The sequence below is a fragment of the Phycodurus eques genome, chromosome 16, assembly GCF_024500275.1.
Source record: "Phycodurus eques isolate BA_2022a chromosome 16, UOR_Pequ_1.1, whole genome shotgun sequence".
NCBI classification, from domain to species: Eukaryota; Metazoa; Chordata; class Actinopteri; order Syngnathiformes; family Syngnathidae; genus Phycodurus; species Phycodurus eques.
Window position 1 is genome coordinate 17177652 of NC_084540.1, and position 27407 is coordinate 17205058.

The 27407-nt window shown below is 41.8% G+C and overlaps 4 protein-coding genes and 1 long non-coding RNA gene across 9 annotated transcripts in view; 2 read left to right on the plus strand and 3 right to left on the minus strand.

Moving 5' to 3' along the window:
• Nucleotides 1–13702, minus strand: fmnl1a (formin-like 1a). The gene is made up of 25 exons (XM_061701044.1): nucleotides 13187–13702; nucleotides 9811–9894; nucleotides 8625–8711; nucleotides 8452–8522; nucleotides 7516–7599; nucleotides 7274–7423; nucleotides 7083–7191; nucleotides 6137–6213; nucleotides 5963–6056; nucleotides 4963–5037; nucleotides 4764–4874; nucleotides 4522–4671; nucleotides 4339–4440; nucleotides 3224–3824; nucleotides 3019–3143; nucleotides 2731–2933; nucleotides 2415–2649; nucleotides 2285–2353; nucleotides 2128–2208; nucleotides 1850–1979; nucleotides 1616–1779; nucleotides 1447–1548; nucleotides 1284–1376; nucleotides 410–515; nucleotides 1–321 (listed from the first exon to the last, which is right to left on the minus strand). Exons 1-25 carry the CDS (start codon nucleotides 13370–13372, stop codon nucleotides 257–259), a joined length of 3354 nt encoding a protein of 1117 aa, XP_061557028.1. The 5' UTR covers nucleotides 13373–13702; the 3' UTR covers nucleotides 1–256.
• mlx (MAX dimerization protein MLX) lies at nucleotides 13679–20683 on the plus strand. Its single transcript, XM_061701052.1, has 8 exons — nucleotides 13679–14197; nucleotides 15643–15682; nucleotides 15766–15855; nucleotides 16101–16210; nucleotides 16295–16394; nucleotides 17241–17340; nucleotides 18806–19007; nucleotides 19083–20683. The coding sequence occupies exons 1-8, from the start codon at nucleotides 14159–14161 to the stop codon at nucleotides 19137–19139; spliced, it is 738 nt and encodes a 245-aa protein (XP_061557036.1). The 5' UTR covers nucleotides 13679–14158; the 3' UTR covers nucleotides 19140–20683.
• On the minus strand, nucleotides 20080–23334 carry psmc3ip (PSMC3 interacting protein). Its single transcript, XM_061701053.1, has 8 exons — nucleotides 23059–23334; nucleotides 22716–22816; nucleotides 22539–22628; nucleotides 22258–22369; nucleotides 21501–21646; nucleotides 21261–21314; nucleotides 21110–21169; nucleotides 20080–21004 (listed from the first exon to the last, which is right to left on the minus strand). Exons 1-8 carry the CDS (start codon nucleotides 23075–23077, stop codon nucleotides 20948–20950), a joined length of 639 nt encoding a protein of 212 aa, XP_061557037.1. The 5' UTR covers nucleotides 23078–23334; the 3' UTR covers nucleotides 20080–20947.
• Nucleotides 22470–26924, plus strand: LOC133415190 (uncharacterized). Its single transcript, XR_009770096.1, has 3 exons — nucleotides 22470–22793; nucleotides 26088–26519; nucleotides 26599–26924. It is a non-coding gene; the product is annotated as an uncharacterized LOC133415190 (long non-coding RNA).
• retreg3 (reticulophagy regulator family member 3) overlaps nucleotides 23582–27407 on the minus strand; it is a 7295-nt gene continuing 3469 nt past the window's right edge. For all 5 annotated transcript variants that reach the window (XM_061701047.1, XM_061701046.1, XM_061701049.1 and 2 more), the window contains 7 exons: nucleotides 27253–27283; nucleotides 27021–27147; nucleotides 26698–26782; nucleotides 26281–26418; nucleotides 26094–26173; nucleotides 25186–25318; nucleotides 23582–25082 (listed from right to left, as the gene is read on the minus strand). In XM_061701047.1, the coding sequence (XP_061557031.1) occupies nucleotides 24544–25082; nucleotides 25186–25318; nucleotides 26094–26173; nucleotides 26281–26418; nucleotides 26698–26782; nucleotides 27021–27147; nucleotides 27253–27283 (1133 nt within the window). In that variant the 3' untranslated portion in view covers nucleotides 23582–24543. The remainder of the gene's footprint in view (nucleotides 25083–25185; nucleotides 25319–26093; nucleotides 26174–26280; nucleotides 26419–26697; nucleotides 26783–27020; nucleotides 27148–27252; nucleotides 27284–27407) is intronic.

Genomic DNA, 27407 nt, shown 5'->3' on the forward strand with positions numbered 1-27407 from the left:
TTTTAAAATTTTAAAAAAGTATATATATTTGTTTTATTTCATAAAGAACAATGCAGGCATACATCTGTAAATGTATGGCAATTCCTTTTCAGAACTTCGTTTCTTCAAATACATCTTGAATATATGTATTTATTTACAATGCAACTTCCTGCTAAAAGGTCAACAAACGATCATGTTGTTTGACTGGCAGGAGATTTTAATGTTAACCTCTTGTGTGTATGTCAATCCGCGTTCAGCCTTGAGGTTGTTGTTTCTTTTAGGTGTCGGGGCGCTGAGCTTGCCGGCGACCGTCTGCGCGGCGGTACGGCATGTTCCTCAGATCTGAGGGCGGAGAACAAGCATTGAGGCGAGGGCACGAACACACAAACACTTCACTTCCCACACATCTAAATTTGTTACTTGGTGTTACCTGTGATGATGTCTTCCAAAGCACCATCCTTGCCTTCACGCACTTGAGGCTGCACCTGCTTTCTTTTCAGCTCGGCAATGAAGTCCATCTTGGGCATCAGGGGACCCTAAAAGGATTTAAAGTGACGGAAACAGTTAATATTACGAATGCCATGATTATAAAAAAACCCGAGAAAACTCAGGTGACACTTGGTACGGGAAAAGCATTCTTGAAAGTATATTAAGAAAACAAAGGACAAGCTAAGAATATTGGTCCAAATTTATCAAAGGTGGAAGAGTACAGCAAAAAATCTCACTTGTTTTAGGGGCACGGTTTGGTTCACATTGAGTACAAGAAGGGAAGAAAATTTGGTGTAAACAGGAACACATTTAATGACGTGGAGAATGAAAAACAGCAAACTGCTAGCAGTAAACTGTCCAATAAATTTAAAAAATAAACAATACTGCATTCGATAACCAAAACAGACTACATATTTCATCAGGAAATCTTTACTTTTTAGTAAAGTGCAAAATCAATCATTTGTCTTATTTTTCGGAAATGAATAATGCAAACCAGTGTAAAAGTAACAGTTTGAACAGTCAGGAAATTACGTTTGCAACAGGCTGTTTTTTTTTCTCCCGTTCTGCACTGATATCCACATTTGCGTGACGAAGTCTGACGTACTACCAAAAGCACATCTCCAGCCACATCGTACGAGCTAGTCAAAGACTGAGCTGCACTGTATTTGTTTACGGAGTAGATGGGGGGCTAGCGCAAGGCAGTTATACTTGCTGTCCCTTACTTACTATGTTTCATGTGGGAACTCGGTACGCCTCTCTACGGTATCCAAAAATCATAATCCAAATGCATAAACCGTTAGACCCCAGATTTTTACCTTATGGCCTCCAGCCTTTGATGGCAAACTGTCTTTCCCTTCGCTCATCTCGAGCTCCATTTTCCTCTTCAGTTGATTATCTTGCTCGGCTTTCTGCAACAACAACAACGAATCAACAGTTCGAGATGTTCCACATTTTTGCAACCCCAACCGACATTCTCACCTTGTAGGCTTTGATAAATCGTGCAAAGAGCGGGAAGAACATGGCCGGCTGCGTGGTTTTGGGATTTTCGCCAAAATACTCCACCACCAAGCAGAAGGCCTCCTGCGCAATGGAGAAGCGGAGGTCAGGTTACGTGACGCACAAGCTCACTTGTGGCATTTGAGGCTACCTGTGCAGTCTTGCTGTCTTTGATCAGAGACTCCAACTGCTCGCTGTTGCTCTTGATGAACTCCTTCAAGACCGGGCTGTCATCTTGTACCAGGAACTCCTTCTTGGTCATCTCCATCCCTCGCTCCAGGAAGCGGATGTCCTGGAGGATGCTGTCCAAGGACACTGGCAAAGAGACAGGCATTTTCGAGTACTTGCATTCGGCAACCCAAAAGACGTAGGTGTGAACAAGTACCAAGGGCTGCCTTGTCCACAAAGTGGAGCTCAGTGTAGAAGTTGGCCAAGTCAGGATACTTCTCATGGACAATGTTGGCAATGAAGTGGAGCAGTGTCTGCGTGCGGTCTGTGGACTTTGTTTCAAGTAGCTGTAAGGCAAACAGAAGTTGACATAGTTACGTAAAACCCTTATTCTACCGCCGGTCTCCATTCCGAGCATGTCAAGCATTTACGCTGTACACCCTCCCACTCATCCCGGCTTGTGACCGGCACTAAAGATCTTGGAAAGCTACTTACAAGGTCCAGACTCTGCAGTCTAAAGCCATAAGCTGCCCCCCTTTTGCTGCTGTTCATGTAGTTGCCAAACGCTAAAACGATCTAGAAGGGGTCCCAAAATGACAAAATTAGGATCTGTCTAAAGGCTTCGTGAGTCAGTTAAATCTCTTGAACCAACCTCTAAGATCTTCTTTAGTTTGTCTGAAGACTTGATTGACATGGACGCTGCAATGATGGAGTTGAGTTGCTGTGACGAGAATAAAGACTCAAATCATTTGTCCAACACTTTAAGAGAAGGCTGGACTCACCGGCTGCAGCCGCCTGACGCTCTCTGGGAAGTTCCCCATGAAGGTGAGCGTGTTAATCCGCTGGCTCAGGCGAGGGATCTTGCCGAAGCGCAAAATAAAGCGGTCTTCGTCCGTCAGGTCCTCGAGGGGTCGTCCGTCCTTCTCGTAGTTGATCAGCAGCTTCATCTCAAAGTCCGAGGGTATAAAGTGCACCAGCAGCTCCAGGAAGTCGATAGACAAAGACTGCTGGTCATACCTGTAAAGGGGAGATGGACAACAAGAGTATTTTTTAATTCCAGGAAGTGATGAAGAAGGTCAGAATCAGGCGGTCCCATACGTCTCGATGGCAGTGCAGATCTGCGAAGGACTCATCCCCCCTTTTCGCAACGTGATGGCCAAATTCTTGGCCTTGTTGGGGTCAATTAAAGATGTCTTGCTGGAAGCCTTGTGCCCTAACTTCTTTTTCCCCTTGGTGAGATCTGCAGGGTTACCCTGTGCCTTGGTCTTGAACTGCTCCTCAAACATCTCCATGTTCAGCTCCTGGAGACATAGAAGGATGATAAAACTTGGATCGTTGTCTCTAGACCTCAAGAGACCGCTCTCTGTCCGAGGTGTACCTTCTTACCTCCAAGACTTGCTCATCGTCCAGCTCATGGAACACAGTTCCCGTAACCTGATTCGGTTTTAGAGGCTGCCAGTTTAACAACGGCATCCTAAACTTAGTCTGGATTGGTTTCTTACTCTTCAACCCTGAGGAGACGCAAACAAGGTCACATTACTATTTTTTCAGGATCTTCTGGATCCGTTGACCACTCAGAAAGCCCACCTACCAGACAGAATGTTGGGTTCTCCCGGAGGGGATGGGGAATAAGCACCAGGTGGAGGAGGTGGTGGCCCTTCTCCTGTGGCAGGTGGAGGAGGAGGAGGCGGCGGAGGCGGCGGCCCTCCTCCGGCAGCAAGTGGAGGAGGTGGAGGTGGTGGTGGTGGTGGCCCTCTTCCAGCGACAGGCAGAGGAGGAGGAGGCGGTAGCAGCCGTCCTCCGTTGTCAGGTGAAGGAGGTGGTGGCTCTCTGCCGGGAGCAGAAGAAGGCGGCGGTGGAGGAGGAGGAGGAGGAGGAGGAGGAGGAGGTGCCGAAGGACAGATTGTAGCTGAGGAGGTGTAAATCGGGGCAGGCTGGGGCGCTGGTACCGAGATGTAATCAGTCACGGTGATGGGCACAACCTTGATGTCCAAAGCTCCCGATGGGGTCCTGGCCAAGCAGATCAGACCCTTCTCCTGCAGCTCCTGGATCTTCTGCTCCAGCTCAGAAGGTGCCTGAGGATTCATCGTGCTCAGACGCTCCCTCTCCTTCTCCCGCTCCCTGTCCAGCTCCTTCTCCCGCTCCCTCTGCTGCAAGGTGCTCACCTGAGAACATGAGTCTCTCAGGCTTTCCTGTAATGAAAGACTATGCATTAGAAAAGTCTCACAGCTGAGCAGCAAGTACGAATGTGAATAGGCGCAGTATCACTGAGCTCACAAGAATGCAGAAAAAAAACAAAGTCTCCGTCTAATACTGTATCACTTGGGAAACCATACATCGGCGTGGTATTACAGCTATACATCAAGTGCAAACATGAATAGACACAGTATAGACCACAAGAACTATATGCATCTAAAAACTTGAGGAGCCTCAATACCGCATCACTTGCGGCATTTAACAAATAAACCACACTTTAGCATGGTCTAACAGCCATGCAGCTGGTGCAAACATAAATAGATACAGTACAGATCACAAAAACGTGGAAAAAAAAAAAAAATCTCGAAAATCTTTGTCTCAATATTGTATCACTGAAGGCGTTTTACAAACCAACTACACATCCGCATGGTCTTCCAGCCATGCAGCAAGTGCGACCGCAAATAGGCACGGAATAAATGCTTGCTGTAACTACTGAGTAAATAAACATACCTTAAGCAACTCGGTCTCTTTGGTGGCCTGCATGAGTTGAGTCTCGAGATCGGAAATCTTTTCCACGTTCTGAGACTCCATCTCCTGGAGCTGAGCATTGAGCTGGAAAGCACAGCGGAAGGAACATCTTAGTGCACGTCCAACGACCTCCGCCACACTCGCGTACGTCATACGCTAGCCGACCTTAACGTTGTGGTCCTGCAGCTTGTCCACATGCTCCAGAACTCCGCCTCGGCTCTCGGCGTCCTCCAGCAGGACGCCGACGTCCAGCACGTTGTCCAGATAGGCCTGGATCTGCACCTGCAGCTTCTCGCTCTCCGTTTGCCTCAGACTCTAAAATGCACAAGCAAAACAACGGTGAACTCTAGTCACGGGTCACTTCATTAGGTACACCTTCATTAGTTACACCGGTACAATCGTCTCACTTCCAGATACTTGTCCAAGCCCAAGTTAGTGAATTCGTACTGCAGGTGCACGCGGAAGTTCATGTTCTCCACGGAATGGACCACAATGTTGATGAACTGCATGCAGGCCACCTGCAAATTGACGAAATCCAATTTTTAATGATCTTTACCAAATTATTATAAACAATTTTACGCGGTACAAAACATGTGAAGGACCCACCATGAAGTCAATGTTGCAGTCGTCGTTGATGAAATACCCCATCAGCTTCTCAAAGCGGTTCCTCTCTTTGCTCACCTGAGGGGAAGAAACACACAGATGTGCACAATAAAAATAATGTTCTTTTTTAAAAAGGTTTTAAAATATGTCTTTAAAAAGTAGTAGCAAAAAAAAGATGGTTTAAATGTGTTTATATATTAAAATTGTATTAGCATATAATTTTTATTAATATTTATTTAAATGATTATGATGCTCTTCCTGACGTAACTCACCCATTTTTATCTGGGCTGCTTTTCTAGAAATAAAATATTGAAAGACATATTAGAATATTAAATTATGTAATATTTGTATTTTGATGAAAAAAAAAAGCATTTTTATCATCTATTCAAATTTAACAATTTTATTAATGATTATATCTACATTAAAATGTTACATGGTGATGACACAATATGGTATATAAAATATACGTATACATTAAAATTAATAATATTTTTATTTTAATGACCTTGTTCGCAGGGGATAGAAACCGAGCCCTGACGTGACTTGCCCAAAAAAACGAGTAAACCCCAAAAGTTTTTTTTTTTTAATTGTCTACAGATCTCACAAGATGGTGGAAAAGCACGACATGAATCTCCTCGACTCACTTCAACATAATTCCTCGGCAACAAGATGTCACAAAATAGCACCAAAGCAATATTAAGATTTTTTGCTAGGCTTTGGCCTAAGCACAAAAACAGCAAAGTGGGCCTAGGGCCCAATACATACATAAATAAATAATCTGTGAATGTCGAACTTCGAATAAGAGGGATTTACTATATTCATAATATATATTTACAGTATATGTTCAGGAATAGATATTGGATGTGCATTGCACCTTTTTCCCCACAGGGGGAGGCACAAGCAAACTGAGTGCAATGGGAGTGTTTTGCAGATGAGAGTGGATGGCATTGTCTTTTAATATCAATAATTATTATTAATAGGAATATCATTATGATTAGGGAACCTCTCTAAAGTTGTCAAAGGCTGACAAGATGATGTCATGTCCTCCTCTGACCAGACAAACGGCGGCCAACAGCTCCAGCACCAGGGCCTTGGTCCTGTCACAGAAAGTGCATGTGATGATGATGTCACAGGTACGCGCACACACACACGCACGCACACACACACACACACACACCTGTGATTCCTGCTGTTCAGACTGAGCGTGATCTCGTTTACGCAGCGCGGGTGCATCATCACCAGGTTGAAACCCGACTGGAAAGCAGGAAGGATAAAGATGAGTTCCTCCATCCATTACGACGGTCCCAGTTTGCATCGCTCCAGATCAAAGATGTGATTTATATTTAATACAGAGCAGCGATGACTTAATGCAAAAGTTGCTGTTTTCCTGCCGTATTTTCCTGTCCTTTCTTTGCTGTGCCCTGCTACACCAAGGATACGGCATCGTAAGTTTATAAATATACCGTGTAAATGAAAGCTATTAGATAATACTGCATATATAATAAAAAGGACAAAGGCAGCAAGAATATATTTTAGCATTTTATACCTTTAACAGTTTAACTATCTCGTTATGTTACACATTACATTGAGCCAAGAGATGTTTTTACCAAAAACAAACGACGGTTAATAATACCATGTAAACTGTGTAATATTTATATGTATGTATAATAAAAAGAAAGGAACCAGCAGAGGAAGTTTTATCTGTAAAAACATTTTTTTCTGCAATTTAAATTGATCAGTTCGACCCACTACGTACACGGTTAACTGTATGAACACTACCTTGATTATTATTAATATCATTGGATTATTTTAACCCTAATTATTGTGCAGGTCAGACGGATACATTTCAAATTTTCAAATTCAAGCACAAATATGCGTTAACCCTCCTTGTGTTTGTTTCTCAGGAACATTTTGACCCGAGGCTTGATGTTGGAGTGGTTGCTCTGGATGCAAAAGAAACCAAATACCGTATTTGTATGGAGCTGTTCTACAGTTGAATTACACAGAATTAGACTTTGAAGGGAAAAAAACAGAGCCCAAAACAAAAACGTGGCTGGCTATCACCTCAGCTCACAGTCTTCGCTTTTTGATGTTGTTGTTGTTGTTTTCTGTCATCGGTGTACCTGATAGTTCATGATGGCCCTCAGGCACATGATGCACACGTGCACGTCATCTCTGTGACTTGGCAAATGAGACTTCTTAAGCATCTTGTTCCCCAGAGTCGAGCTGATCCTGTTCACCATGACAACATGAGCGTCAGTTCACCAAAGAAAACAATAACCCACCTTTTTTTGGGGGGAAGGAACTGTCTCACCTCACGGTGAGCGCTCGTGCAGCTCGGCTCATTCCATGCGACTGCGAGCCGCCACCGCCGGTCTTGGTCAAGTCCTCAATAGACCTCTCGTTGACAGGCCTCGCCTTGTCGCTCAGGGTGCCGCCGTTCTCGCTGCTCTCCGCGTCAAACCTGCAGGAAGAAACACAATATCTGAGGTGACTCGGTGGATGGCGGGGGAAGATCGGAAAGCTTTTTCAAGCTGCAGCTACTGCGCTACTCACGGGGCGTCGCACTGGGCCTGAGACAAATACTCCACCAACACATCCAGACCTTTATTCTGCTCGTTCAGGAACTCTTGAGCCCAACTACAAGACACAAAGTAATCCTCAGGAAATGATTACCTCCACCAAGGAATGTTTACTTTCTTTTTTAGAACTCTTTTCTGAGGCAGGGAAGCATATTGGGTAACTTGTGTCGACATAGACTCACAATAGACCAGCAGTACCATATGACTTCTCTCAGCCAATCAACACTAAACACTTTGAATAGTAAAACGTCATTTGTCATTATTACAGATGGTATAATGAAAATGACAAAGGTCTATAAACAAAATCCTGAAGTTTATAAAAAAAAGTCGTACAATACCAACATTTTTTGGGGTTAAAAGTTTGAATTTAATAAAATAAATTACATGTAAATTCATATTTTAATGTGTACCCAAAAGGCTATATAAAACTATTGTTACAAAATGTATTAAAATGATAATACATTAATATTATTACTTTTTAAAACATATTGGAATGACAATATAAGAATTTCAAATGGTAAATGAATGAACATTAATTCAATTACATTGAGGAAATCTTAAAAGTTTGATGTTAGTGAAGTGCTACATAAATTACATTTATTATCAGAATTATTGTCAAGACAATAATATAATAATTTTGGGGTTCCAATTTTGACATTAATTGCATTAAATGAGGTATAAATTCATATTTAAGTGTAAAGTGTATTTTTGTATTGAAAAAGCGCTACCTAAATCATATAATAATAATGCATATACTTTTGGAATGCATGATTTGTTTTTTTTATTCAATATTAGATAATATACAATTTAATCAAACCACATTTAAAATTAAAGTAGTCAAAGTAGTTTCCTTTTTTTTTGTTGTTGTCTACATTCCAGCACTTCTTTTGGATGTGTTCATGTTGCTCACCCTATGTGGTTGGTGCGCAGGGATATTTCCAAATCCTTGAGGACCTTGGTGGCATCTTGGATTCTTTTCTTCTGATGAACAAGCACCAGCAGAGCACGTCAGTCAACAGTGTCACGTTGCGCTTGTACTGCATGGTACAACTGTGACGACGGAAGAAGATCAAGTTTACTGACCCGGCGAGCCACCACCACCTGATCCTGGTAGAAGCTCCTGATCTTGGCCAGGTACGTGGACGGGGGGCTTTTCACCTGGAAGCGCTCCTGACAGAGCAGAAAGAGAGCGCGAGCTGAATGCCGCACGCTAACACTGAGGTAAGTGCGCACGCGACCGCACGACGATGAGCGTGTGCCGTCTTCCGACACAGTTGCCATGCCAACGCCTTTGCGGTGCTCCTAACCACGCATGCGTGCTGTGTGAAGGCCCTACTCCGGGATGTTTCGTGACCGGCGTGCTTTGTCAACACGACGTCTCAACAAGAACAAAAATGACACTTTCAAAAATTCATTACATTGGTGCCTTCAGATAAGAGTTGATTTGCGCCACCACGCCCGTATCGCAAATCATCTTTCCTCATTGGCATTAAAGACCCTTTATCTGTAAAGTCATTTTCCTGTTTTGTTTCTGAATACATTAAATATCTTTGAAAGGCTGAAAACGTGCAACGACTGAGAACAAATAAGTGCTGAATGGTTGCGCTATAGCGTTAGATAGATTGGAAAGAATTGGCAAAAATTGCCTTCAATTCAATAGACATTGTGCTGCTCCTTCTGGTCTGGCCACCTTGGCAGTATAATCCATCCATTTGCTTTACCGCTTCTCTTCACAATGGTTAAATTATGTGGTTGTAAATAAATGTGTAATTATTTGTTTTATATTTAGTTTAACAATAAACCTCAAGTGGAATAAACTAGATTTTTTTTTAATTGTTTATTATTTGCTCAACTTCTGCTTGTTGTGTAGTGAGATGTGTTGAGTTCACTGTCACCATACAGCGCTCGTATTTCAAGTCTACGCTCGCAAGTCAAAACGCCAAATCAGCCAGACGCCAGCCCGTATCTCGAAAACTGATAAGCTAGGTCACTCCTATCTCAAGGCACCACTTTATAGGTAAATAATAATAATAATTATAATTAAATAAAAATGAAACACATTTAAAAATAAAATGTAATGTATATTTAAAAAAATCTAATTGTTCTATAAAATAAAATATTAAAGTAAAAAATATCACATGAAATATAATAAAAGATTTAATTACATTAAATACAGCTGAAAATATTACATAATATATATATATATATATATATATATATATATTAAATCGTCAAATTGCTAAAGGTATAGCCAAAATGACTTAAGTACCTGGTCACAGACAAGCTCCCATTTCTTGTCGTTGTCGTATTGACTCAACAGCTGCAGTTTATCCGGTGGCAGGTTCATGTAGCTCTGAAAGACATTAACATTCTTTTTATGAAAGTAACTTATTTTTGTATTTTTAGTTTTTATTTGGTAATAACAGAAATGTCTGGGTATGTATTTCACATGCAACTGGGACCAAACTGTTTTTCTGACAAAAAAAAAACAAAAAAAAACTTGCATGTCACTATTGCCAGCCAATCCAGTGCTTCTAAATGCATCAAAGGATAAAGCTTTGCTCTTGTAAGAATGTTCTGTATTCTATTTTTACCTCACAAGCTCATTTCGGTGTATAAAAGTTGTGATCTGGAAGTTTTGGTTCACTTGTCATTAATTGGAAGATTACTTTTTCCCACAATATCAGTTAATAACGCATGAGTCTTTATGACACAATTCGGCTTGTTGGGCATTTTTAAAGGGCTCAAACTGGATTTGAAAATAACTAAATTGCTCAATGTGTTTTTGTGTGTGTGTGATGGAGGCGGCCTGTTGAATTGAATGACAACAAATTCAATGCATACTTTGATTTGAGTCACTGATAACTTATGGTGTTTTTCCATCTTAGCATACTTAAGGAACTGGTGAGCAAAGGCCTCACAGCTCCCCCAAAAAAGAAGTAACAGCAGGAAATGTCTTTACCGGGAAATTGGCCTCTGTTCTCTTGCCGTTGCTTTCATTGTGGTTTGACAGTTAAACGAGCGAGATGACACTTTACAAACAAAAAATGAGGCAAATTCAGACAGCTCACTTCAGACACAACGAACGCATGCTTGTTGCTCGTTTACTAAACATTAAGCTTCTGCTCATTGCACTTCCTCTTGACTCTTTTGGTTCAGACAGGAAGTGAGGTCACACACTGCTCAACAGGCTGAGAGGGTGCGGCCATCAAGTGGAAAAAAGACAATTGTTTATTCCACTACTGCTAAAATAGCAAATTGTCTCAAAAAATTTAAGTCCCGTGTTTTAACCCGCGGGACACACTTTGATCTACTGCACCTACAAATTCTTAATAGGTCATTATTGGAGGACACCACAAAAAAATATGTACCAATAAAAGAATAAGGAAAAAATATTTTCTATACTGCTTATTGCAGATGAAATTTTTTTTTTATTAATTTTAGATGGCAGAAATTATTAGCATTATTATTGTTATTATTATTATTGAAATACTCTAAAGTGACCTTGGGTCCATGGAGAGGCATTACAGCATACAGGTAATTTGCTTTTTTTAAATTGCAAATAGCACAAAAATATTTTATTATTATTATTATTAATAAGTTTAAGACTAATGTTATCCATTTTGACATTTTTTAAAATTTTGTATTATTATCATCATCGTAACAATGCTACTTAGTATTTAAAATAAACAAAATCAAAAATAAAAATTAATCAAATATAAAATTTGTCAAAAAAGAAAAAAAAAGTCTTTAAACTGTAGTAATTTTATTTATGTATTCATTGTTCTTATTCTTATAATAATTATTTTTATCCTTCTTTTATCCTTAAGAAGAAGAAATGCTATTGGCTTTTTTAAAAAAAACAACAACACATTACTGAATAGTGCCTTTCTAGGGAACCAAGGACACCTAAAAGCATTTCAATAATAATATTTCAAGAATTTTTTGCTTTTTTCAACAGTTGTGTTGAGAATGAAACTTTATTTGTAAATTTGTAAACTTTATTATGCATACCCCTTACATGGTTAAATGAATAAATAACAGCACGCCTGACTTTGTTCTCTTCCTTTTCATGAGGTAAACTAGTCGAGACAGCCAAGTAAAGCGCTCAATTCCGCGCAATAAAAAAGTTCTTCTGCGATTGGCTGGGAGAAATCACATGATTCCACACGGTCGCTTGTGAAAGCCAAATTCCAACAGGTCAAATATGATCGGTTGAGGGGTTAAATTCAAACGTGAAAAGCTTAAAGGGTCATCACAATCATGTTTGTTGATGAAAATACTGCAAGCAGCAACATCCCGAGTGCAGCATGTTGAAAGTGTGCTGCTTTCCGGTCTTGTGGTCTGTGGCGCTGGTGTGTTGCTCCACTTCCCCTTGAGGCCCTGCACGCTCACCCCATACCAAACAGTGGTGCGGATCTTGTTGCTTTTTCTATTCAATTTGATATTACTATATCTTTTGCTCTCTCAGCTCCTCTTTTTCGGTAATTAAAACAACTGCTCTCATTGTTAGGGGTGACTAACCCAACGTTTGTAGGCCATTTAATTTGGCCCTACGTGCAATTCTAACCTGTAATACAGTTTTTATTATGAGACAGAAAAAAAATGATCACAGTATTAAGTCGCAGACTGAATAACATACATTTACCATTAAGTACAATCACTTACTGCTCAAATTGCTGGCCTTTGACAATTCCACATTCCTGTTCGTAGTTTCTACACTCAAGCACACTTTGATATACTTTCGTCTTTATTGTATATGGCCTCATTTGCGTTTTGCATGTCATTAACCATGTCTAATTTTCTTCAGTATACAGTGGTGCCTTGAGATACAAGTTGAATTTGTTCCTTTGACCATGCTCCTAATTCAAAACACTTGTATCATAAATCATAATCCATTCCATCCCCCCGCCCAATAAAATGTAATGTGTATTTAAACAATCAAATTAGCACTCCATAAAATGATACTTTATTTTTTTTTTAAATGCAGTAATGACATCATTAAATAAAATTAAAGTTCTTGTCATACTTCCTCATTCAATTCAATGCACATTGTGCTGCTCATGGTGTATCCACCTTGTCCACCTGGGGGCAGCATAACTGAAATGCAGATATACTTTACATGGAGAGGCACTAATATTACGCAAAGGATAAAGAATATATGCCAGTGAGTATTGTTACTGTATATTGTCTGTTTACGTCTTGCTGCATCGTTTGTGTTCAAATATCCGTTTATTAAAGGGTTATAACACTGCCACAGAGATGCTAATTGTTAGCCTGTGCCTTTGGCGTTTCCCATTATGCGTTAGCATTGAGCGAGTGGAGGCTATGTGCTTGTTTGGATGACAAAATCCATTCGTATCTCAAATCTTTGCTCGCAAATCAAGGCAAAATAAAATAATCAGCAGGTTGACAGCTCATATCTCAAGGCACCACTGTACTTTATCTACCAAAACCCAGATGAAAGCCGGTGGGCTGATACGCGTAAAGAAGGTAAATAATAACAAATTCTTTATGACTCTTACGACTGCATACCTACTTTGAAATTGTGAATTTACTTGAAAACAGATGATTCTTGCCTAATTCTGCATTCATGACCTCGGCGGGATTTCTACAGTGAAGTGTGAAAACTGTTCTCCACTCACCAGCACCACGTTGAAGCGTTCCTCCAGCTCCTCCTCGGAGGGCAAGGGCAACTTGGGGGGAGCCGGCGGCTTCTTGGGCAGCGTCGGGGCGCCGGGCTCGCTCATGACGGACGCCGTGCCCACCGAGCTCCTGGACTCGGGACCGTCGGGCGGCGGCTCCTGCTCAGAGGCCCCGGCATTCCCCATCACTAATCTCCACAAGTAATCCAGGAGGAAAGCTGTACACAAACACCTTCGTCTGAGAAATCAGCGCATACCAGAGCGGGCCGCGCTCCCTCCGAAAGAGCGTGTAGGCCTAGATGAGGCCTCGCGGTGAGAGGGGCCGCATCGCGAGGTTGTTAAGGATGGGAGTAGACCTCGAGAAGAGCTCTGAGCTCGGGGTCTGAGCAGAAGGCGACACACTCTGAAACGCAGAAAGACAGAAACCGCACACGCTGAAAAGCAGAAGGGTAACTTCCTGTGCATGGCAGCAACACCAACGACGCGGGGTGGAGCAGACAAAGAGCGAGGATTGTGGTAGTGACTGTTAGGGTGGGTGCAGGTGTTTGAGGTTAGAGGTGAAATTATGTTTTTGCATCACAGCCTCACTGGCTGCTGTTCACTTGATGTCACTCTGGGGTTTGATCTTTACCCTTTAATGGAGGCCAGCTTTCTCGGAGGTCAGTCAGGTGATTCAAGAGGAGCAACAGCGACACCGTGTGGTCAAAAACGGACTACTGCATCAAGGGCTGCGACATTTCAGGACACTTGGAAAAAGGGAAAACACACACCAAGCGTTAGTCACAATGTCTTGACGTTGACAACAGACGCCGACATTAGCGAAAATGTAACTATTAATTAATAACAGCACGTTCTTACTTTGCCATCCGACCGCGTACTTTGTTTTGACACTGGATGAAGTTGTTCTGAGTTTCGGTGCAAATAATCGTTACGAGGACCACGAACGCACCAACATTATCAGGGACTTCCAAAATGGCGGATCCGACGACGTCGCCCGAGGACCACAGCAAGGTAAAGTCGAGCTGTGTGTTCGTAACAAACATAATCTTTTTTTTTGTCATGTTACGCGTCTTTTGTGACATCAGCCACAAGTAAACCGTCGTGCGTTGGGTCACTTTCGGCCGCGCTGCCTGTCAATTAGTCGCCCTTTGTTGTCTTGTTTGTCAAGTGAAGTCAAAGTAGCAGTGAGGCGTTCTAATGTCGCGAGCCTGTAAAAACAGACACTTTGGGCACTTCGTGTTATTTAATTGTATTTAAGGGGAGAACAGCTGCTTTTTTTTTTTTTGCTGTCTTCTTTGGAAATTGTGTTTGTGATAAAAGTTTTGCGTTTTCAATCAGTTTTCCATCAGCGAGCTTTTGAACTGCTGAGACCAGTGTGAGAGGCGTCTTCAAATATCAACAGTTTTTGTTGTCATCTAAATTCATTAAGCAAAACACTCGTTTAACCTTGACATTTCCAGAGCTGTAACGTCACTTTCACAGGAAAGATGACTCACATTCATCTATTTAACATATTCCACCCCATCAACAAAAACATTTTTTGATTTTTGTTTTTCAATATTTTTTAATATTTCCATTATTTTTAAATGTATTGGATCTGTTTCAATATTTTACATTTTCGACCATTTTCAATACCGCTCAGCCTCATTCGGGTCAAAGGTGTGCTTGAGCCTATCCCTGCTGACTTCGGGCGAGAAGCGAAGTAGATCCTGAATTCTCCCACAAATCGCCAACGTATCGCAGGGCAACGACAGACAACCAACCGTTCACACCCACATTCACACCAGAAACATGTTTCTGGATTGTGGTAGGAAGCCGCAGTACCCAGAGAAAACCCATACAAGTGCAGAGAAAACATACAATCTCCTCAAAGGAAGGCCGCAGCACGGATTCGAACCCCCAACCTCAGAACTGAGGTGGTTGTGCTAACCACTAGATAACCCTGTTGCCAAAGAATTAAATTTTTATGTCCTAAGGTTTGTCAAAATTATTTTCAATCTATTTTCCAATTATTTGCAGCATTAATTTAAATATATTTGTAATATTTAGTTACCTAACATGCTGTTTTTGCTGCTCTCAGCTACAAGGGACATGTAACATGTACATGACATTGTGATATGCTGTGATGTATCTCAGCAACTCTCACACACTGTTAAATTCATATTTAAAAAAATGTGTATGCCTATTGTGGATTTGTCAAAGAGGATATTTACCAGATTTAGCTTCCTAAGCAGTGTTAAGCACATGTGGAGTAACTATTGTGTGGCAGTGTCCTGATTTGAAACGGCAAACACGGGAGAGATTGTGGTCTTGTGCATCTGTGAAAAGAAGTAGTCAGGCCAGTGCTCAGTGGGTGTTTTGAGCATCTTTGTCCTAATGTAGGCCAACACTTTTACTGCATCTTACTTTTGTCTCCTTTCTTTGTTTCCATCTACTGTTGCCTGGTGACGGTTCAGCACTCAGATGTGGCATTCAGCGATGGCGTCTTTGACCCCGGTGAGTTTGTCGCACCTCACGTCGCGGGCTCATGGAGAAGCCGACGATGATGATCAAACATGAATGAGCAATGTGGGTTGCAGGTCTTTTTTCCGACGCCTCCAGGACGGGGAACGTGGTGTCGAGGGCCAACAGCATCAGCTCAACAAGTGCCTCCTCAGTACCAAACACAGGTGTTCCTCCTGTTATGGGCTTTCTCTTTTGCCCCGGCGCACACCGAGCAACGTGGACAATCGTGAACAAATTCAGTCAAACTGCACACAAGGCAATAGACCATCGCACACATAAGCAACTAGCCGTGATGAAAAACATTTTGAGGCGCCACATACACTGTACTTCATTTTTTTTGTGTGAACCACAAACAACATGGCCCAAATATTTAAACTCAGCGTGTGTCACCCTTGCATTGTGACAACAGATGACGAGGACAGCGACTGCAGGCACGAAACGTCATACAAGAACTCCTACAAAGATCGGCGGAGGCAAGCGCACACACAGGCCGAGCAGAAGCGGCGTGATGCCATCAAGGTGACATGGCAATCTCATCAGACTCCGGACTCAACTTGACACCGTTGCGTCCTGAGATCTCACGGCGCTAATCTCCGTCTCCAGAAAGGCTACGATGACCTGCAGTCGGTTGTGCCGACCTGCCTGCAGTCTGAATTTGCGGTGGGAGCTCAGAAAATCAGCAAGGCCACCATCCTGCAGAAGAGTAAGACGCCACAAACCATAATCGCAAACATTGTTTTTAAAGTTACACGTCAACAAAGCTAGCACATCCGATTCGGACGCAGTGCAAAGGCTTCTTTATACTCGCGCGGACGGCGACCGTGCTGACGTCTCTGCGGTTTGCCTTTATACACGAGCGCAACCCACGCGCGCTGTTTTGAAAATATACTGGAGTCCTCCTCCAAGTCGGGGCTGTCGGTATGGCTGGTATTGGCTAGGACGCCACAGGGTGGAGTTTCCTCTGCATTTTATGGCCATTTCCATTTATGGCCAAAGAGGACTTAAGATATCATATCGGACTGTGACGAGACTTTCTCAATGCAACTTATAAAGCAAAACAATTGTAGCTGTAACAAAGTGTTGTAAATAAGAGCGAACATAAAACAAAGTACATTCAAATAATAAAATATTATTTTCTAGTGAAAATATACACATGCTCCCTTCTCTCTCTTGTTTCACAGTCTACATGTTGTGCATGTTGAAGTTGTTGATGAGAGAAAGGAAGTAAACAGAATGTAAACTGCAGTTTCCTAAAAGCCGTTATTTTGTCCACTGGCAAGTAGTTTCATAATCACCGTAATGACAAATGGAAGCAAACGGTTCCAACCTTCTGTTCCATTTAGTCCTCTTTCACACTTGGTTATAACGCCGGCTCGCATTCGGGACGCATTCCTCGCCGGGTGGACGTCGGCCAGGCTCCATGTCGGGCCAAGCTCCTCGCGGTTCTAGCATCAGAAACAAACTACGAGAAAAAAGTCCAAATAGCGCTGACATTCTCCGCTAATTTATAATATATATAATAATTTAATTTATTTAACTGTGTGCGCAGCCATCGAATACATCAAGTTTCTTCACAAAGAAAAGAAGAAGCAGGAGGAGGAAGTTTCCCGACTAAGGAAAGAAGTGACTGCGCTCAAGATCATGAAAACGTGAGTTTGGGGGGAAAATGTGCTAGGCCAGGGCTCGGCGACCCGTGGCTCCAGAGCCATGTGTGGCTCTTTTATTCTTCTGCTGTGGCTCTCTCTTGACTTTGAAATTAAATACTCTATTAAGCCGTACAAGAAAACAGAAGCCCTTTTGACTCCTGGGAGTAGAAGGCTTAATTTCCAGGAGGAACACGTTTTAAACTTCATCAGCTGGTAAGGTAACGCATGGATAGATAATAAAGAGATAAACTTCTCTAAGCTCACTGTGAAACGTTATTGTATTGCGCACAACCAGCAGTCGGGTTCATAAAAATAAAATGCAACATAAATAATAACCCGCCAGTTAATTAAGACACACATTTAATGTAACACTGCTAGGAACATAAACACACATGGACGAAAAGGATTAACATCCTTAATATGGCAAATTTTCAGCATTGCACGGCAGAATGCATGCTGGGAACCACGCAGCTTCACCGTTGCAACAATGCTAATATTTTGCAATTGGTTCTTAGTTCATTCGTTTTTCAAATGTAATTCTAAATTTGATTATGCTGCTCTTGAAACATTAACATGTTTGTTTTTTTAATTGCTCAAAATCCCAGCTGCTGATGTGCCACACATGGTGCCAAGATTTTCTTCAGATGTTTCTGAAGAAAACATTTAATTGCTACAGGAATTATATTAAAAACATAGAGTGCTCACATAGCCTCACAAATGTCATCTTACAATTGTGTGTCAAGGTAACATCTTACTGCTCAGATGTGCCAACACTTTGCAATGAGGAGTACAAATCACATTAACCAGGTCAAATAAACATTATAATTGGCTATTATTTAACAACGATATATTTTACTTTAAGTATGATGGTCTTTTTAATTCAAGTTGACAGCTGAACGCACGGTCCAGAAACGATAAAATGATGACGGAGCACAAAAGCAGACGGCAAGTTTGGTTCACTGCAGGTGGATAATTTAAGTTTGGCTTTAATTTCATAAACACGAAGAGCACTCAAATAGACATTGACTATTTTGCTGTATTTAAAAGTATGCTTCAACCAAACATCTTTTAGTTCAAAATGGTTTTATTTCATGCAGAAATCAAATGTGTTCTCTTGTAGCACTTCATTGATCTAGTAAAGGCAGCACACTATAGGTTCTATAAAGATATATGCAGGGTTATCCTCGCTTTAGATGTCAAAAGGGTCTTGTGGCTTCTGGTGTTTTTGTTTCGGGATACAGTCCAAGTGGGTCTGAGTAAGGTTGCCGACCCCTGGGTTAGGGGCACTTCAATGTCTGGACAGCTTTGAACTGAGATATTTACTAAAGCATTTTTTTCCCCTGGTAATGAAAGAGAGGCATTTATTGGTTCGACACACGATTGAAACCAATTGTGGTGCGGCGTCCATTATTATTGGCTGCTATTTGTGGAAACATGCTATGCAATGTCATACATCATCTCTTCATAGGAACTACGAACAGATCGTGAAGGCATACCAGAGCCATCCGCAGCAGGGAGAGGATCAGGTGTCAGACCAGATCAAGTTCAACATCTTCCAGAGCATCATGGACTCTCTCTTCTACTCCTTCAGCAGCTCCGTGTCAGTCAACAGCTTCCAGGAGCTGTCGGCCAGTGTGATCAACTGGATCGAGGAGCATTGCAAGCCGCTGGTATGTCCTTCGCATACGCCCTTCCAGGGTCGTCTCAAAGCCTCGCATTTGACACTTTTTTTTCCCCTCCTGTAGATGCTGAAGGAGTTTGTCATTGGCGTGTTGCGACAGATCAACGGGCAGGTCTACTGATGCAGGTTGTGACGGTACATGGTTGTGTATATTATAGCTGCGGGGGGGAGTGGGGGGAACACTCGATGTTTGTCTCATTTTGACGGTTTGAGGTCAAATTGTGATAAATTACTGACATTTGCAAAATCTGACAACAGATTGTTGAAACACAGGCCTCAGGATGTTATCAAGAGCGACACATTTAAGTGTGCGTGTGTGGATTTTCTCACTCAGGGCTCACACGCTGCTCAAGAGATCCATTACCAGAGTTTTTGGAGGTCTCACTAAATTGTGCAGATGTCCCTAATATGGCCAGTGTGTGTACATAGACAATGTAAAGTTCATAGTGATGGCTGAACAACATCACCAAGAGCAACCTTGGTCCAAGACAATTCAGACAATTCTCCAGGACAGAGATTTTCCATATGTGATAACTGTCACTTCTAAGTGTCAGACTACAAGCTCTTGAATCCAACTAGCCCCCTTCACACTGCAGTCCTGGTAAATTAGCACATCAGAGGCGTGACGGTAGAGCCTGCAGGCGAATGCCTGTCCCGTTCAGATAGTACTCACCGAAGCGGGACGTTGCTGCGTCCCTAGTGCATTCACACGGGCGTTGCAGCTTCCCACATTAAGAAAAGTAGATGTTTGGCAAGGTCAGCGCAGCGGCTTTGACACACTCAAACTTACAAACTAGCAATGGTCTGTCCCTGTTACGCCTCTCTGATACTCCCTCGCAAGCCGGCTAATTCCAGAGTTGATTAGAACCCCTCCTATCCTGACTCCATATCTCGCACACATCTATGCGAGCAGGTAAAAGGGTGTTCAGAGGCCAGTGTGTAAGGGGGCAGACTTTTTGTTGTTGTTGTTGTTGGTGTTTTTTTTGTACTGAAAACTGGCAGGTGATTTGTAAATAGATGACAGGAAGCTAATTGTACTGATGACACTTTGTACTTTCATCAATCACTACAAATGTTTTAATCAGAAATGACTTTTCTTTCTTTCAAATTTCCATGTTAAAACACACAAATGAAAAGCAAGCAGTTCTCAAAGTAGCCAAATATTTTATAGACAAGCAACACAGCAGCCTTCTTTTATCTAAAGCATTTGATATTATGCCTCATGGTGTACCGAAACAAAGACTTCTCACCTCTCGATTTGTTCTGGTTTGATACCTCTATCACAGACAGACAGTGTAAACAGACTTAACAATTTGCCTCGAGCTCTGGTTTAACCAATGGCGTGCCTCAGGGGTCTATCCCAGATCACTCCTGCTCATTTTGTATCAGTACAAATCTAAATGCAGTTGATATTTTTTTTGAGTAGTATGTATCACCGCCACACTAGTCCAGGACTTTGGTGTGTTAGTTGGTTTTGAACTGCCCCTCTCCTTATTTATTTTAGGCAAACCAAAACATTGTGCCCTTATTGTTTCTTACTGATTATATGCACTGTATGTTAGTTTTGTTTTTCAATGTGCTGCTGCTTTCTGTCATGACCAGGATAATTCCTTATTTGACAATCTTTCTTGGTGAAATAAAAGTTTCTAGAATAATGAAGTGAGCTGTCTACATTTTTTAAACATTGTACAGAAACAGACAAGATACAGCAACCATTTTTTCCTTGACTAAATGATGCATCCGGAAAATGTTATAAGCTTGCCAGTAATAGTGAATGGGGAAATAAACACGATGTCACACATAGTACATCTTAAATACAGCAAGATTAACTGAAATAAGAACAAAAAGAAGTGTACAAAATCCAACATATATTCTTAATCAGGGTCCAGGGTTGTTTGCTACATTCTTTCAAGTACAGCAAACTGGCTTTCACACAGTTGGAACGACCACCTTGTAGTCTTCGTCCGTCTCCACGCCAACCTCCTCCTGAAAGGACAATGCCGTTGATGTGTTGTGCTTAAAAAAAAAAAAAAAGGGAACAAAAAAAAAAACCTGATCACGTTCAAGTCCAAAAAGCTTCATTTCACCCACCAGGAACTCTTTCTTGCTCTTAGGATATCCTTCCAGGATTGTGTCCATCATATCCGAAGCCTGAGTGTCATTGAGAAAAAAAGAAAAAAAAATAGCGTTACCAATGGCGTCATTGAAAATGACAATTTTGAAGAAGACTTCACATTATTACCAGTCTCTTCCTCTTCCGCCACTCTTTCACATAAATGTTGTGTTCTTTCAAAACCTACAAAAAAAACATTCATATTAGGATGTATGAACTAAACTTTAATGACAGAGGTGTAATACAAGTTTATTTACATTTGCATTGATCTGAGCGTTCGTGAGAGCTCAAATGTCACATTTTTAAAAAATATTTACAGGCAAATGTAGTTATCTTTAGTAAACAATTAAGAGACTACAACTCCCAAACCTTGTCTTTTTCCTCGGGCGTGACGTGAGTGGCGACCGACTTTATCTTGTCCAGACGCTCGCGGCATACCGAACACTCGTCTCTCAGCCTGGTGATCTGTGATGTCATTTCCTGCGTTGTCAGGCTGTTGTTGAGATCCTTCAGCTCTGCAACCATATATGTAACGCAAACATTCCAGGATAAATTCCGATCAGGAAAAAAATGCTGTCAGCTACAAATTCGCTTCAGAAACTGATTGGTAAAATGTCCATATTTTGGATTAAGATTTTTTTTTTATTTGTTTAAAAAAAAAAATGTAAAGACCCCCCCCCCCAAAAGTATTTATTTATTTAAAAAAAATGTTTTTCCCCTAATTTGTTTTAACAAAAAAAAAGCAATAATAATCCTGCCAAAATCCCCAAAAAATCAAAACGTAACATGAGAAAATAACATTTTATTCAGTCAAAATATTTTTTTCCCCAAAAAATCTATATGGATACAAAATATGATACAAATCTATATTTTTGTAAAGATTTATCATGTTTAATTTGATTTTCTCCCCCAGATAGAAAAGTAAAAAAAACCTAACAAAATTATGAGGCGTACATGTTTTCTCATTGGACAGTGACAAATATTTGAATTTGCACAATCAAAGCTTGTGAATAATAACAGCAACTTTAAAAGCTTGAGGGCTGCTAGTTCGAGAACCAAAGCAGATCGAAGCATTTGTGGAGCAAAACAAATTTTAAAGATTGGGCATCGACTTGTACAAGTGTACCTGCATCTAGCTGTCTGCAGCTTTGGCTGAGGGCCTGCATCTCCTCGTTGAGGTTTGAGATTTGACTGTCCATGCCCTTCAGGTCTGCGTCATTCACATCTTTAAACTGAGCCTGTGAAGAAGAGAATAGTGATCAACATGCAGAGATGCGTGTGCGTGTGTGTGTGTGTGTGGGGGGGGGGGGGGGCTCCTACTTGCCCGGGGCCCCCACGTGGTCTAGAAACGCCCATGTCCACTATAAAACACATCCACGTGTTTATCTATCTATAAATCCTCTTTACCTGATCAGCAAAATAAATCTTCTGTTTGCCATACGTTTTCTCTTTTATCTTGCCCTCGAGAGCCAGCAGCTCCATGGATTTGACCACCGCCTGTTGACACAAACATTCACAATGTTATTGTTGTTTTGTTTTTTTTCAACACACAAAAGTATTGTTTTGCCCAAGTCTAAATCTGACCGTTTTGCCCAATCCGTGCTGTTTTTGTAGGTTACAGAAGACATCCTGGGTGCTGTAAGGACGGTTCTTGGCATTCAGGTAGGCGAGAATGACTGCGGCGCCTGTGTGGATGACAATGTGTTCACTTTTATCGTATTTATTGCTCTTTAATTGTGGAAATTCAGGCACCGCGATGATGTACAACTTGATTCGTGACACCTTGTAATTCTCGTAGCTAGCTAGTGGTTTATGGCTCCGGCTTATAGCTTCCTAGCGAAAGCTACCCACATTAGCGGCAACTTAAATTGGCTACAAATTAGAACCAAACATCAGAAATGATGATAATGGTCAAATGGTAACTTACTGTTGTCCCTTTTACTCATTTTCAATACGCCCTCAGTCGTTTCCGCTTTCTTTCCAAACCTAGTTTCGCGCAAAGTGAAGCGTCACGCAGGTTGCTTATAGTGCGATGCTCCACACGGCACACGTACCAAAATTTGTCAAACCGCTTGCAACCCCCCGCCGCGTCTTTGCCGAAACTACAAAAATAATTACTTGAATTAACATTAATAGTTAATTATTTTGGGGACAAAAATTATGGAATTACATGGAAATCATATCCGTAATAATAAACAGAGTGAGACCTGATGTTCGTCCAGAGCGTTTTACTTCCGGGTTAGGCCTATTGTTTCTCACGCATAAAGTTAAGTTCAAAAGTTTATTCTATATAATTTGCACGTCAAAAAAAACATCATCAAATGTATTGCTGAGAAAAAAAATACACAACTGAGCAGACTGTCAATTGTTCTTTGCCTGTTTTTTAAAGTGAACCCAGCAGTTTTATTATTTATTGTTGGACCTGTTAGGTTTCTCACACAAAATACTAGTTTAGTTGAAAACGGTTTATTCAATATAATTTGCACATTAAAACATATAAAAACGATTGCAGAGAAGAAAATACACAATTGAGCAGTGTCAATTGTTCTTTGTAAAGTGAATCCAGCTGTTTTATTGTGCGGATTGTTTACAGAAAAGTGACTTTTCTCTAAAAACCACACATTAAGTCTAGAATTCTGATGCACAACTAAACTGTGGCTCACAACTGTAGTGTATGGCTGACCAAGTCAGTTTTATTAGTCAGGCATACTCGCAAGATTCATGGGCCACTTTTACAGACTAAAATACTGTAATAATGGTTTACTTTTAAGTAAACAGAGTAAATCTATGAACTGTATACATACGTATGTCTTTAAAAAAAAAATCTGCATAATTTACAACTACATTAGGGTGATTATATGTAATGTAAAGGGCAAGACAAATTAATCCAGAATTTGCCTGAATTTGTTCACATGGCAAAAAAAATAAAGAAAATCAGAGTAGCATCAGAAGTCTTTCAACTGGGAGGAGGATAAATACACAAAATATCTACTGCACTTTTGAGTAACAAAGGCGTGCAACTTTGGAGAACAGCAAAGTAAAAATCTGCAGCACAGCAACTCTTGTAACTTGTGAAGAAACAACTTTCTGGGAAAGCAACACAAATGGCTCAAATGAGAACATCAGATTTGGTCCCATGTTGGTTACATAGCCCTAAAGTTCTGTGGGAAAGAGGGCGGCAATTGAATAACAGCGTTCTTAATCCAGCAACTCGCAGCCTACAAAGAGACTTGGATGTGCCCCCCCACCCCCCCAAAAAAAGATGGTGATTCATTATCCAATCAATACAATGGGGTGTTCCAAGACATATTCAGTGATAAAGGTGATTCTGAATAGACGGGGGTCGAACTTTAAAATATATTTTGCTACTATCCAAGACTCCAACACGCATTAAAAGTGATTTTTTTTTTTGTTACTGTGGTTTACCAAGCAGGCTGGATAGGAAGTTAGAGCCCTGGCGCTCTCTATGTTGCCCTTCTTCAACAGCCTCCATCTGGCTCAGTTCGGATTGATCCAGCATCTCAAAGTCTTCCACGTCAAAGTCTGTGTCCAGCTCTGAGCTGGACTGCTTCCGGTAGCTGCGGTGGGGGCCCACCTTGGTGGGGGCTCGCCTGCGCTGGGCGGAGGGACGTCGAGGCTGCATGGCGCCGACCAGCGCCGCCCGGATCATGTTGCTGGCAATGTCACCCGCCAGGTCGCCCATGAAGTCGGATGCGGGCGGCAGGCCACTGAGGGACATTTCGGCCTCCAGGTCCTCCTGGTCCGAGTCCAGGTGAGCGTCCACGTCCAGTGCGGAGGCGCGGTGACTCTGCAGTCCGGACAGAGCCAAGCTGGGAAGCCCGATGCTGGTGTCATCGTCATCGTCCATCAGGGTGGCGTCTGGGTTGATGGAAGGGAAGTCCGGGAGATCCTGAGCGAAAGATTCCTCGGCATCACTGTGTTTGTCCAGATCTGAAAACCAGACATGAAGACAAAACATCTAGCCTTTTTCCCCCCCCCCCCCCAACTTCAGAACTGTGATGCCCGGAGAGGATGATGAAAAATGATAACGCACCCTCGGAGCCTTCGGTCAGCGGCGTCTGGCCCCGGGATAGGTTAAATGTCCCATTGTCTGTGTAGGAAATCTCAGCGTCGGAGTGCTCGGAGTCAGTCAGAGCGAGTTCCTTCGCCACGACGATGTCGTCAAACTGGAAGAAACAACAGAGCTGTACTTTTAGCGAGGTTTAACTTTAAAACCTTTCATACAAGCTTGCTGTTATTGTGAAGTTATGAAATTGAAAGATGAAATGGATTGGAGGTTATCATAAAAAATGTCTTATGTAGAACCTTGCTACACTTAACTGTTAAAAAAACAACATAAGACTATAGTGGCATTAAGCAGACAAACATGGCTGAACAAACACACCAGTAACAAGTAAACTGTGTCCCATTACACTCATTGGATATACCGAGAACATATCCACACCAACTTTGTGTCAATAAACTGTACATTATACATTTTGACCTTAAATTCACTAAAGCCAGTAGAGTCCAGGGTTATAATCCATTTCCATTATAGTTAGTTTTGATTTCGTTTTGATGTTTCTTTTTCAAATTCAGTTCAGACTAGCGACTAGTCGACATCACTGTGGAGTAGAAAAATCGACTAGTCTGTACAACCCCTAGTAAATAAGAGAACGTAAAAAAAGAAAAAAAAAGTGTGTTTTTATTTAATGTTTATATAGTTTTCAGTTAGTAATTCCCCTTTATCTCAATTCACCATTGTGATGATTTTGCCTTTTCGTTGTGTAACTTTCTCCAGGGTTCTGGTTGGCTACGAGGACTTTAATATTGGCTAGATGTTGCTGTGCCATGGACTTGACAGCTCGTGGATGCATTTTGTAAAAATATTTTCGGGGTGATGTGAAGTTTCTTTTTTTTTTTTTTTAACACCAACGACACATTTTTGTGATGCAGGCTGACCGTAGGACAGAAGGCTGCCAGCTCCTCCTCACTGTCGCTGCCTTCACCTGAGATGACACCATGTAGAGGCAAGCGCAGGACTGCAGAGAAGAGGCAAAAAAAAAAAAAAAAGATGCAAAAGCTTTTATTTACAGAAAAACCATAGTCCCATTGAGTAACAAATAAATGTGCCAACGACGCTCCTCACACTGGTTGTCGAGCGGCTTGGACATCATGTACCCGCAAACGCTGAAGTCCAGCCGCTGTAGGACCGGCTCCAGCTTCGCAAACATGCACTGAAAAACCCTGTTGTAGGCCGCCAGAGGTGCCAGGAGCATTGCCAACACTGGGCGAGACAGGAAAAGAGAATTTTTACAAAAACGTATAGTTTTTCTTAATTAGCCATAATGGATTCAAGGAGGCATTTTGGCTCACCCACCACCGCAAGTAAGTGAGGATTTTAAACACATCTGACCTATTTGCCTATCTGCCTACTTGCCTTCATCCTGCTGTCTTATCTTACTAGGCTTTCCTCACCTCCTGAGCCCGGATGATCCCCTTTCAACACCCGTGAATTTTTAATAGGACTGTCGAGATGGCATTGCGCCGGCTTGGCGGGACTCACAAGTCGAGTAGGAAAGCACCAAGCCAGGAACGTAGCGTCCGATCACGGCCAAAGAGAAGAAGAGGCAGCAGGTCAGGATGCAAAACTGGAACGCACAAGCGAAGCACACACATTGTGATGCATGGTGGATTACGTATGGCCACATCATTAGGTACACGTAATATATCAATTACAATTTTACAAATGCTCAGTTGTGATTATTTTCTTTTAATGTATTACTTAGCTACACGATGGTCAAAATATATGAAACAGATAATGCGGTGAACTTTGACACCACTGCTTATACTCGTATAACAATTTCACGTATGTCATATTATCCTCACCCTGCCGGGGTTGAGTCGTTTGAACTGCATCACGTTGGACGCAAGAACAACTGCGCTGACCCAGGCCTCGGCGACGTGGTGGCACAGCTCAGGTACGCTGAGGATGCCGGGCTGCACCAGGCCCCAGCTGCACATTAAAGCAACATCGGATCACATTATTGCATTCATATTTAAAAAATACTTTCCATTCTAATTCTGTCAGAAAGACGAAATGTCCGCTGAAGTGACCGACCTCTCGCTTTCAGATTCATCCTGGTTTCTGACTGCGAAGAAAAGGGGGGAAAAAACATTGATTACAAGGGGTCCTTAGTTTACAATGGTCCAGACATGCATACATGCAACAAACTAGCTTGCGCAGTGGTGTAAGAATACGGGGTCACGCTCAGG

Bases quoted from the DNA above. Each gene is read 5' to 3' on its own strand.
- fmnl1a (XM_061701044.1), bottom strand. From the start codon at position 13,372: ATGGGGAATGCCGGGGCCTCTGAGCAGGAGCCGCCGCCCGACGGTCCC. The intron at 3,825-4,338 runs GTATGTTTATTT...CTTTCATTACAG, and splicing joins AAGAGACCGAGTTGCTTAAG to GAAAGCCTGAGAGACTCATG. The intron at 1,377-1,446 runs GTGAGAATGTCG...TTGTTGTTGCAG, and splicing joins GATTTATCAAAGCCTACAAG to AAAGCCGAGCAAGATAATCA.
- mlx (XM_061701052.1), top strand. From the start codon at position 14,159: ATGGCGGATCCGACGACGTCGCCCGAGGACCACAGCAAG. The intron at 16,395-17,240 runs GTAAGACGCCAC...CTGTGTGCGCAG, and splicing joins GGCCACCATCCTGCAGAAGA to CCATCGAATACATCAAGTTT. The intron at 19,008-19,082 runs GTATGTCCTTCG...CCCCTCCTGTAG, and splicing joins AGGAGCATTGCAAGCCGCTG to ATGCTGAAGGAGTTTGTCAT.
- psmc3ip (XM_061701053.1), bottom strand. The intron at 22,629-22,715 runs GTCAGATTTAGA...TTGTGTCAACAG, and splicing joins AGCACGGATTGGGCAAAACG to GCGGTGGTCAAATCCATGGA. The intron at 21,647-22,257 runs GTACACTTGTAC...ATATGGTTGCAG, and splicing joins CTGCAGACAGCTAGATGCAG to AGCTGAAGGATCTCAACAAC.